Source organism: Gadus morhua, chromosome 18, assembly GCF_902167405.1.
Source record: "Gadus morhua chromosome 18, gadMor3.0, whole genome shotgun sequence".
Classification (NCBI taxonomy): domain Eukaryota; kingdom Metazoa; phylum Chordata; class Actinopteri; order Gadiformes; family Gadidae; genus Gadus; species Gadus morhua.
In genome coordinates this window covers 977872-989662 of record NC_044065.1, presented here as the reverse complement: position 1 = coordinate 989662, position 11791 = coordinate 977872, and the positions used below count along the sequence as shown (strand labels likewise).

Sequence of the window (11791 nt, the reverse complement as noted above, 5' to 3'; positions counted from 1 at the left end):
TCCCCGACCCCCCCACAAACACCATCTCACGGCCGGGTTCAGGTGCACGTTAGCTCACACACAGGTCGCTCTACTACGTCGACTCTCAGCCATCTTATCTGTATGTACTTCATGTTGTTTGGTTGTATGGACACTACCCAGGGCGACTGCCTTCACACCTGGGTCAGGGATCCATCCCGTGTTATCTCGTGTTTTGTTATCCAAATGACCGGAGCGAGCGGGTTCGCTCTCTGCTCGCTCCGCCGGCCGCTTCCTCCCGTCTGTTGGGCTGTTTGCTTTGGAGCCGGTTATCACCAGCGACCGTGAGAAGTCATTCCTCAGAGGGACGGCCGACGGGGACCCATTAATCCGTCTGGTGGTCGCCGGGGGTCAGACACTCACACAAATCCCCCCAAAAAACCGGGAGTGGCGTCTCTTTTATGAATTTGGTTTAGCATGCCATTGATCGGGACTGTTGTTCCTGCTGTCAGCCGCGGCGGCGAGACACAGCTGTGTTCGGTGTCTCTGATAAGGTCACGTCTCTCGCTCGTTGATATGGGAACCCTAAGATTTACTCTCCCTACCCTGGTCTCCTTATATCCCCACAGTTTCTGACTTCCTGCGATAGCTTTCCTCCCTCCTCAACGAACTTCTTCCACAAATCAATCACTCTCACACTCAAACTTCTGCTCCTCCTCCCTCCATCCACCCATCCAGCTCTCTCTCTCTCTCTCTCTCTCTCTCTCCCTCTCTCTCTCTCGCCCTCTCTCTCTCTCTCTCTCTCTCTCTCTCTCTCTCTCTCTCTCTCTCTCTCTCTCTCTCTCTCCCTCTCCCACTCCCTCTCCCTCCCCCCCCTCTCTCTCCCCCCCTCTCTCTCTCTCTCTCTCTCACTCCCTCCCCTTCCTCTCCTCCTCTGGTGTCATCTCCCTCTCCCTCTCCCTCTCCCACTCCCTCTCCCTCCTCCCCTCTCTCTCCCTCTCCCTCTCCCTCTCCCACTCCCTCTCCCTCCCCCCCTCTCTCTCTCTCTCTCTCTCTCTCTCTCTCTCTCTCTCTCTCTCTCTCTCTCTCTCTCTCTCTCTCTCTCTCTCTCTCTCTCTCTCTCTCTCTCTCTCTCTCTCACTCCCTCCCCTTCCTCTCCTCCTCTGGTGTCATCTCCCTCTCCCTCTCCCTCTCCTCACTTGCTCTTGGCACTCGTCGCAGTGATGTACCAGCTCCCGGGAGTCCTGCTGTGTGCTTCTCCTTCCTCCTCGTCCTTGTCCTCCTTGTGTCCGTCCTCCTCCTCGGCTACGGTTCACACGCTCCGGGCTGAGAGCGGGGGCCGCGGCAAAGCAGGGGTCTCCCTCAGCGCCTCCCCCGGGGGACGGGGGCTCCGGACGGCGGGGTCCCGGGAAGCAGGACCTCTGGCGTGGTGAAGCCTGGATGTGGAGGTAAGGGGGCGGTGGTGGAGGTGGTGGAGGCTGTGGTCCTGGCGGAGAAGGTGGTAGTTCAGTAGGTGGCGTGGTGGTGCTGGTGATGGGGGTACTGGTGATGGGGGGGGGGGGGGTTTGGTGGAGGCTGTGGTGGTGAAGGCTGAGGTGTTAATGGTAGTGGTGGTGGTACTGGTGATAGTGGTGATGGGGTGGTAGCGTGGTGGAGGTGAAGGTGGTGGTGCTGGTGCTGGTGGTGTATGGGGTGGTAGTGTGCTGGAGCTGATGGTGGTAGACGGTGCTGGTGGTGTTGCTTTTGCTGACCATAGAAGAAGTAGAAAAAACAAAGCAGAATTGCGTACACAGTCCAATCAGCAGTTTTGGACCAGGGGAAGGTTTGCAGTATCTTGCAAAAGTCTGGCTGTTTCGTGTGAGTGCTTCCATGCGTGTGTGTGTGTGTGTGTGTGTGTGTGTGTGTGTGTGTGTGTGTGTGTGTGTGTGTGTGTGTGTGTGTGTGTGTGTGTGTGTGTGTGTGTGTGTGTGTGTGTGTGTGTGTGTTTGTGTGTGTGTTTATGTAATCAGTACTGTTCTTCATCATTCACTTCAGATTATCTTGCCCCAGACGCAGGATTTATAAAAGTTATTCTTGGAAAAGATCTGCTTTATCTCAACCTGTTTCACAATGGAGAAACCTTTTTTATGAACCTTTCGTTGTAATTCATAGTTTGTTATGTTTGTCAGGGAGTTTATGTAAGTGTGAATTCCCCCCCTCCTTTCTTTTGACCCAACCTTTGTCATAATACACATGTTAATTTACGATGAGAAATAAAATGTCGTCTGCGTCGTGTCTCTGCAGACATCAACCTCAGGTTGTCCCGCTCAGCTGCTCTCTAATACAACTGAGTACCGCTTGACACGAGGGTTGTTAGAACACAAATTGGAGTCTGCAACATCAACTCAGTGAACTCTCTAAATGTTGTTCCATTGGTCACAGAACATTCAGAGGTAGCTCATTCTGTACTTCCTATTTCTTTCTTCCTACTTGTACTTCCTTTATCCAACCGCAGTGTCATTAGGCATCACCTGCAAAGGTGTGCAGCATTGAGAGCTCACTCTTGACAAGGGGCTGAATGCCATTGTGTTTGCATGCACATGGTCGTGCTGAAACTGGTGCTTACTGCCGTCATGAACGTAATTTAATATACTTCATATGCTGCAGTAGTTCTGCGAGCAGTGATAGCGCCTGTTCATCTCCCGCTGGCTCCCGGGCTTTGGTTTCAGGTGCGCTCCTGTCCAGCCATGAATAATTCAGGGGACCCACCGGAGTGTGCCCATGCGTCCGGGGGTGGGGGGGGGTTGGGTGGCTGATGTGGTCGCACCACCCCCAGTGATGTCTCAGCCAGGACTCAGCATCCTCCCATCCAAACCAAAGCCAGAGTCCAAAGCATGCTTCGAGGATACAGAGGCTGCAGAGGCTGTGTGTCCCAGGCCACCAACCTCCCCAGGATACGAAGAGGTTCTCCTCCCACACAATATCTGTGGAGGAATAATCCTTGGTTTGAAGAGCGCACAGCACGTCTCCATGAGTATAGTTGATCTTGTTCTTCCTGCCATCTGTTATAAGACCGCTTGAGTCTGCTGTGACGGATCACCGAGAACACAAGCTGTACTCCAACACTCTATAGGAGCAGCAGCTAGATGCTTTTACAGTGAGTTGCTGCCGGCAGCAGCAGCAACTCATGTGTGTGCATGTGTTTGCATGTGGGTACAAAGAGTCCCGGCTAGCACACAGAGATAGAGCTCCGGAGCTGGAAAGGCGTTTGAGATTTAATCTCTTGCCTCCGCAGGAGGATAATGAAGACCAAGATCATTTCAAATGAAGTACCTTGCGGGGTTATTGATCGGTGCAATCGCCGCCACGTCTCGGCAGTTCATAAATATCCTCTTCCCTGGAGGATTGTCGTAGTTCAGGCGATTGTCCCCGCATGGCCCCAATGGCGGAGACCGACCCAGACCTGATGGATGTGAGCCTGGTCTTCCTGTATCGAGTTAGGGCCTGAAGTCGCGGCCGGCATGGATTGCTCGGGGCGGTGAGCTTCAGAGCCGGGTTTTATTTTTCATTTGAAGCAAATCACAGATAAAACCTTCAAAGGTCCAAGTGACGTCGCCGCATTTCCACCGTATGTGAAGTTATGAGTGCCATTTGTTTCGACTCGCCAGCCAAGATGGAGAAGGATTCAGGAAGGGGGAGGCTGTAGAGTATCAGTGCTGGGCCCTAGTGATAGCTGACACACTATCGGAGCAGGCAGGGGTACGGTTACACAATGGGCTGTGTAACGTGAGCGTGTTTTCCTCTGCTGAACCAACAGCCCTGGGCCTCTGAGAGGAGCGCTCCGGCAGAGCAGCAGGGTTCTGCAGCGACCTCAGCCCGCAGATCTGGAGCGATCTGCCGACCTCAGCCTTAAAGACTGAAACTCTTTGAAGGGGGCTGACACGCATGGAGCTGAATAAGTGAAAGCAGGGACAAGATTCATGGTGAGGCAAAAACAAGAGACATCCGGACCGATGGGTGACGATCTAACAGCTGAACACCCTGATCGCTCTCTTGTTTGGACAAGCTGCTCCGGCCCTCTCCCTCTTCTGAAAAACATCATTACTGCTTTGGAATATTCTGTTGCTTCGTCTTCGCCACATAAGTAAATATGGCAAGGACCCAGGTGACATATAGAAGACGTCTAAGGAAAGAGTCTTAGGCATGCATATTGCTATAGATGATCAAATTGCCTCGTTGTTACTGTAGGATACGACCCAGACTTCCAATGGGTCCATTGCTGCCCCCACTACCGCGATCATTGGCTGAGACTGTAATTGTGATTAAAACCGCCCTGATTAATGAGGTCCCATATGGAAGCTCTCCGTGTTTCTTGACCTTTCCGGTCGCATTGACAGGGAGAGACTGAGTGCTGCTGATTGGGCAACACGGAGGCGGCGCGGACCAGAGACAGGAGGGCCTCTCGCATGGCTGAGCCAAGGCCAGGACTAGAAGGGCCGCCAGATAAGGGACCGGCCAGCGTGAAGAACAACAGCATTGATTGCACCTAATTGAAAGGGTGACCTGGAAGGGAGGAGGGAGGGGGACGGGGGGTGTTGGGAAGGAGGGAGAGAGAGATGGAGAGAGAGCGAGTGAGACAACAACAGGTTGACCTCCGGGCCGTCCATCTGCCGCTACGCTCCCCTGCTTTAACAGAGTGGGTTCACACTCCAAGCCGCTGACTCAGCCTAATTACTCCACTTTCTCTCAGTCTACAGAATACAAACATGCACCATTTACCTGACGTGACCCCCTCCCGTAACGCACACGGAAACCCGGTCACCCTGACCGCACACACACCGGGGATAGTGACGTATGGAGACTCTTATCCCATTGGCTGAGGCGGACGGCTTGGAGAATCCAGAGCCCTCTGAGATAGGAGTTCTGCGTGAAGAGCCCCATCAGAGTTCGGTCAACATGCGCCAACTGCTTTTATGGGCTCACAACTACACCAATACATATATGATACACAAAAATACCTATTCTGCTACTTCTATTACTATTGCCTCATCGTTTTTTTTAGTTAATACATAAAGAGACGTATTCTGCAACTACTTATTATTTTACTTTATATATTTGGTTTTCCAGGTTTAGTTTGTATGTTTTCAAACTTTATGTTGGTAGCAAACGTTTTTTGGTGAAGCTCGACTTTGTCACTTTTTCAGGATGTAAGTTTCGGATTTGCTCTGTGCTGACCTGGAAGAAATATGCAATGAGGAGACATGACGTCAAATTAATAATATTAGTAAAGTGAAGAATCAATGTAGTTTGAAGTTGTACTCGTAGAACCACAAATAATCAATGTGGGCATTTACTGGCTTGAGGACGCAGTTGTTATGCTTAGCAGTTTTTGTTTCTCGCTCTTCGTGTCGACAGTGACGTCCCCCCCTGGATCTAACTCCGTCCATTAGCTGGTTCTCATTGCATAGCATCCCTTTAAATGCCCCCACCCAGAGTTTACACTGTAGGACCGTCCCCATCCCTTCAAATGCCCCCACCCAGAGTTTACACTGTAGGACCGTCCCCATCCCTTTAAATGCCCCCACCCAGAGTTTACACTGTATGACCGTCTGCCCCCTTTGTCTCTCTGGATCACCCAGGCCACAACGCGAGGCGAGGCATGATCAACTGGCCCAACGTGACAGTGGCGGCCCAGCTGGCCCCGCCCCCCGGGCCGGAGGAGCTGAAGAGGTCCAAGTGCGTCCTGGGCCTCATCCCCGTGGTGTACTACAGCGCCCTGCTCTGCGTGGGGGTACCAGGTACGCTGCACTCAGGGTGAGGCTTTGCATGGGATTCGACCGGAACATTGACTGGCAGGAAGGGGCGGGGCACAAGGGCAGGGGGGGGGGGGCAGGGGGGGGACTGTCCCAGGGGCTGGAGGGCAGGGGGGGGCGGGGCCCGGGGGCGGGGGGGGGGGGGGGGGGGGGGCAGGGGGGGGACTGTCCAAGGGGCTGGAGGGAAGGGGGGGGCGGGGCCCGGGGGCAGGGGGGGGGGGGGCAGGGAGGGCGGGGCCCGGGGGCAGGTGGGGGGCGGGGCCCGGGGGCAGGGGGGGGCCTGTCCCAGGGGCCAGAGGGCAGGGGGGGGGGCGGTGCCGGAGGGAGCAGGGCTTCACATCACGTATCGAACACCGTGTATCGACCGCAGTCCAGGGGGACCGCAGAGATTCATTAGGAACCACCGGGGTGATTGATCTCTGAGAGAGGGCAGGAGAAGGGCGCCAGGTCAAGAGACGACAGCGGTGAGGGACGGAGAAGAAGAAGAAGAAGAAGAAGAAGAAGAAGAAGAAGAAGAAGAAGAAGAAGAAGAAGAAGAAGAAGAAGAAGAAGAAGAAGAAAAAGAAGTAGTCTAACTCGGCTGCATTCCTGAAATAGCTTCTTTACAACATCCTGCTGTAAAGAATATAAAAAAAGAAGGATATCTAAGTCGTGCATTAGGACAGATGAGCCCCTTGACAAACCAACAATCAACCCTTAGCATCCTGAAGTGGTTCTCACACAAAGCCACCTCTCAGGAGGACGTTTCGAACATCAATGTTGAACCATGACTCCTCTCTCTGCCTCTCTTTGACTCCCTCTGACTCTCCCTGACTCTCTCTGCCTCCTCTCCCTGACTCTCCCTGACTCTCTCTGCCTCCTCCCTGGGGTTGTGTCCTCAGTGAACGTCCTGACGGCGGTGGTGTTGCCTCCTCTCTCTGACTCTCCCTGCCTCTCTCTGCCTCTCTCTGCCTCCTCTCCCTGACTCTCTGCCTCCTCTCCCTGCCTCTCTGCCTCCTCTCCCTGACTCTCTGCCTCCTCTCCCTGACTCTCTGCCTCCTCTCCCTGACTCTCCCTGCCTCCGCTCCCTGACTCTCTGCCTCCTCTCCCTGCCTCTCTGCCTCCTCTCCCTGACTCTCTGCCTCCTCTCCCTGACTCTCCCTGCCTCCTCTCCCTGACTCTCTGCCTCCCCTCCCTGCCTCTCTGCCTCCTCTCCCTGACTCTCTGCCTCCTCTCCCTGACTCTCTGCCTCCTCTCCCTGACTCTCTCTGCCTCCTCTCCCTGCCTCTCTGCCTCCTCTCCCTGACTCTCTGCCTCCTCTCCCTGCCTCTCTGCCTCCTCTCCCTGACTCTCTCTGCCTCCTCTCCCTGCCTCTCTGCCTCCTCTCCCTGACTCTCTGCCTCCTCTCCCTGCCTCTCCCTGGGGTTGTGTCCTCAGTGAACGTCCTGACGGCGGTGGTGTTGTCACGCCTGGCCTGCCGCACCCAGAAGACGCTCTACTACTACCTGCTGGCCGTGACGGGCTCCGACATCCTCACGCAGCTCTTCATCATCTTCGTGGGCTTCCTGCTGGAGACGGCGGTGTTCCACCGCGAGGTCCCGGCACTGCTGCTGCAGGCCGTCAGCGCCGCCGAGTTCGCCGCCAACCACGCCTCCATCTGGTCCACCGTGCCTCTGACGGTGGACCGCTACGTGGCGCTGTGCCACCCGCTGCTCCACCGCCAGATCAGCTACCCGGAGCGCGCCCGCCGCGTCATCGCCGCCGTGCTGGCACTCTCGCTGGCGTCCGGCGTGCCGTTCTTCTGGTGGTCCGACGTGTGGCGCAGCAGCCGGGCGCCCTCGGCGCTGGACGCCGCGCTCATCTGGACGCACGTGGTGCTCATCTACTTCCTGCCCTGCAGCATCTTCCTGGTGCTCAACTCGCTGATCGTCCGCACGCTGAGGGCCAGCCACCGGCAGCAGCGGGGCCCCCGGGCGGCGGGCGGGGAGCCGGCCGGCGGGGGCTGCCAGGAGGACGCGGGCCCCCAGCGGCGGCGGCGGCAGCGGCGCCTGGGGAAGACCACGGCCATGCTGCTGGCCATCACGTCGGCGTTCAGCGTGCTGTGGGCGCCGCGCACCGCCGTGGTCATCTACCACCTGTACGGCTCCTCCGTGCACCTGGACTGGCGCGTGCACCTGGCCTACGACCTCAGCAACATGCTGGCAATGCTGAACACCGCCGTCAACTTCTTCCTGTACTGCTTCGTCTCGCGGCCGTTCCGCGAGACCGTGCGCGCCGTGCTGCTGCTGCCCTGGGCCCCCGGGGCCCGCTGCCAGCGGGGGGCCCTCCGTCGCCAGCCGGCCCCCGCCCACGCCTCCGTCTCCTCGCTCTGCAGCGGGAAGTACAAGCGGTCCCAGCGGGACGGCGCTGGACAGATGTCCCTCCGAGGGGCCAGCCATGCCGTGTGACCCTGTAGAGCCCCCCCCGTCCCCCCCCCCTCTCACCCCTCCATCCCTCCGACCTCTGACCCGGACGCGATCCCAAACACACATGTTTTGTTGCTTCTGCTCTCCGTCTGCAGGAGCCATCGTCCCACGGCCAGGGGCCTGAAGCCCCGCCCCTCTCTGCTCCGCCGTCGGCAGCCAATCAGCTTCAGGGCTCCTCTGAGCTCCACCGAGCAGCCTGGAGCTGTTGTTCTGTGGTTTTATTTTGGGTTTTGTTCCGTTTTCGTTTGACTTTTGAGGGGGTTTTCTTGTGTCGTTCTTACTAATCTGCGTTTCTTTTCACATGAATTAGTTGAAGTACACGACCGTTTTTATTTGTTGTTTTAACGAGACCCCGGATGATTAAATCTGTGACTATTCTGGGTTGTTATGTAAACCGAGACTAAACCAACCGACTCTCCGTCGGAAGAGTCCGAGGGTTGGCGGAGATGCGTTCCATATCCAGGAGCAGGTGGCATCCAGAGAGATTAAATCAAAGCGTCTGGAGCCGTCCTGAGAGGCCTGACAGACACCGGAGAGCCGCAGGACACCCAGCCGGAGACAGGATGCACTCACAGCCATTTGTATCAATGCTGCCTCATCACGGCTCTCTCCATCCACTGAAAGTAGTGCCTCCATGTCCCCCCCGTCTCCCAGCGGGGGGGGGGGCGCCGCTCCGGGCTCTGTTGATTCTTCGTGCGATTGCAAACATGATGGAGCGGCCGACGAGGGCTGCGGTCCAATCAGGGGGGAGATCCGGCCTCCGCCTGCACCTGCACACACAGCCCCCGCTAAACAAACCACGGGGAGCACGGGCACGGGGCACTCACACACACACACACGCGCGCACATACACGCAGACACACGCACACACTCACCACACACACGCGCACTGTGCGTGTGTATCAAATGTTCAATACACACAGAGACACACTGATGCACATACACACACACACACACACACACACACACACACACACACACACACACACACACACACACACAAATCAAATGTTCATCATGCATATACTCATGCACACACACATGCACACACAGTCACAAACATGCACATGCGGCCCCACACAACCACACATATGTACACAAGCATGCACATGCATGCATATATGAACGGCCACCTAAATCACCTATTGAACATACACCGACTATGCACACACATTTTTAAATGCACAGACAAACCAAGATGCCGGAAAACGCACACACACAAACACAGATAAACACTCACTCAATCACACACACACACACACACACACACACACACACACACACACACACACACGGGAGTGAATGTCCGCACGAGTGGACTTGTAGGTACTGATGCATGCCCTCCTGCAGAAGTGCTTTTCTACAAGTAGCCCTTATGTCCTCACTCGTTAACCTTTGCTCCATTTCAGTCAGTAGGATTCTATCAGAGGGATGACTGTCAGTATTGCTATGAGTTATTGCTTTTAAAGTGCTTCTAAATCTGGGTCGGATGGCAAAAGCTATACATTATTAAATGGGTATTGATGGGGTTTGCTAAAGAACTATTATTCAACTTTGGTTGATATCTTGAGTATGTAGGCCTAGATGTAAAAATGTTGAACAAGTGTGGCGGGTGTTTAAAGTGTTTAAACTCTCAAAATGTCCATCCATCACTCCATGTTATACCTGATGAAACGTTGGATAGTTCCTTATCCGAATATATTTTCGGCGAAATCCAGTGTCACCATGGTGTATACGCCGGCTATGATAATGATATCAATCCATGTTCTTTTATTTGATCTCCCAGTCTAGTCTAACACGCTTGTGTACTCTTATCACAGCAGACACGATAAGCAACCCGAATGAGGGATGATGCCTTGATCACTAAGGACAGGTGCTTCAGGTGCTTCGACTATGTATCGAGGCACCTGTGCACACCCCCGCGTCTCGGCGTGTATGGAGTTAGAATCATGCCAAAACCCTGCACACACGCAAAACGTGTTTTGCTCACGCATAACGATTCACACGCACACAAAACGTGTTTTACTCACGCACAATGATTCACACACACGCTCAGTGTGGTTTGCAAATACAAAACATCATTCACAACTAATGCATTTTGCTTCAGAAACAAATACAGTATGTTTTACACAAAGTACAAAAATAAATCCTTCAAGTACACAAAACAATTCTACAAGTACGGAACACGAAAGCTGCGCGTGGATCGGAATGCATTTGCGCACGGATCGGAATGCATTTGCGCACGGATCAGCAAGGCGGAAAATTAGTGCCAAAAGTCACGTGACAAATAAATGTCCTGTGATTCACACTACACAACAGCAGGTGGCGCTGTTGAGTCAGTTTAAGGCCGCCAGGACGATCTTTTTTTCTCCCCAAAATCTTTATTTGATGCCGGCCAACCGTGTGTGGATTCTATGGAAAGCCAAGAAGGCCACTATCTGGCCCTAGAATGGCGCGGTAAAAGTGCTAAACCGCACGGAATCCGTGCGGTTTGGCAGGAACAACGCTACCTGTTGTTTTGTAGTGTGAATCACAGGATATTTGTTTGTCACGTGACTTTTGGCATTCATTTTCCGCCTTGCTGATCCGTGCCCAAATGCATTCCGATCCACGCGCAGCTTTCGTGTTCCGTACTTGTAGAATTGTTTTGTGTACTTGAAGGATTTTATTTTTGTACTTTGAGTAAAACATACTGTATTTGTTTCTGAAGCAAAATGCATTAGTTTGTGAATGATGTTTTGTATTTGCAAACCACACTGAGCGTGTGTGTGTGTGTGTGTGTGTGTGTGTGTGTGTGTGTGTGTGTGTGTGTGTGTGTGTGTGTGTGTGTGTGTGTGTGTGTGTGTGTGTGAATCATTGTGCGTGAGTAAAACACGTTTTGTGTGCGTGTGAATCGTTATGCGTGAGCAAAACACTTTTTGCGTGTGTGCGGGGTTTTGGCATGATTCTAACTCCATAGGCGCGACTGTGCATCGCTCTGCTCGCTTCGCACCCTGTTACAGCGACCCTGCTGTGCCCGGAAATGCCGCGGTGCAGCAGCTGTACGCATTATTGACCAACCTTAGCCAAAACATCTACTGCTGTGTTCCTAAACAACCGCTGGCGATGGAGGAGGATGTGGCTCCGCGGGCTCTAGCGACTGAATAAACAGCCGCTATAATGATGTGGTCAGGCACGGCGACGGGCCGCACGTCGTGCATGAATGAAAGCTTTTTACGAGGTTGGAGCGCAGCACGCAGCTGAAGGGACAGAGGATATTATGACATCGCCCGTCACTGAGGAGGAGGTCGTGCTGGTGGGGGGTGGGTGAGCGACAGGGACATTGAAGGGAACCACTTGCAGCACATCTGTGCTGTCTGCCTGCCTGTCACCTGTCTGCCTGCATGCCTGTCACCTGTCTACCTGCCTGTCACCTGTCTGTCAGTCTGTCTACCTGCATGCATTCAAGCTACTTGATTATTTCATAAAATTGTTCTGGTTCTGGCTTTCTGGTCTTTGCTGTTTTCAGTTGTCTAAATTGTTTATGGAGTCGTCGTTCGTTTCTTTCACTCCTGTATTGTTGTGTCGCTTAAAGCATTGGGAAAAAGACCACGTGGT

At 54.1% G+C, this 11791-nt stretch overlaps 1 protein-coding gene across 1 annotated transcript; it reads left to right on the top strand.

Annotated features, from left to right (window-relative positions):
* Nucleotides 1-1168: 1168 nt before the first annotated feature.
* gpr142 (G protein-coupled receptor 142) lies at nt 1169-9085 on the top strand. Its single transcript, XM_030339294.1, has 3 exons — nt 1169-1406; nt 5577-5735; nt 7167-9085. The coding sequence occupies exons 2-3, from the start codon at nt 5597-5599 to the stop codon at nt 8174-8176; spliced, it is 1149 nt and encodes a 382-aa protein (XP_030195154.1). The 5' UTR covers nt 1169-1406; nt 5577-5596; the 3' UTR covers nt 8177-9085.
* The last annotated feature ends 2706 nt before the right edge of the window (nt 9086-11791 follow it).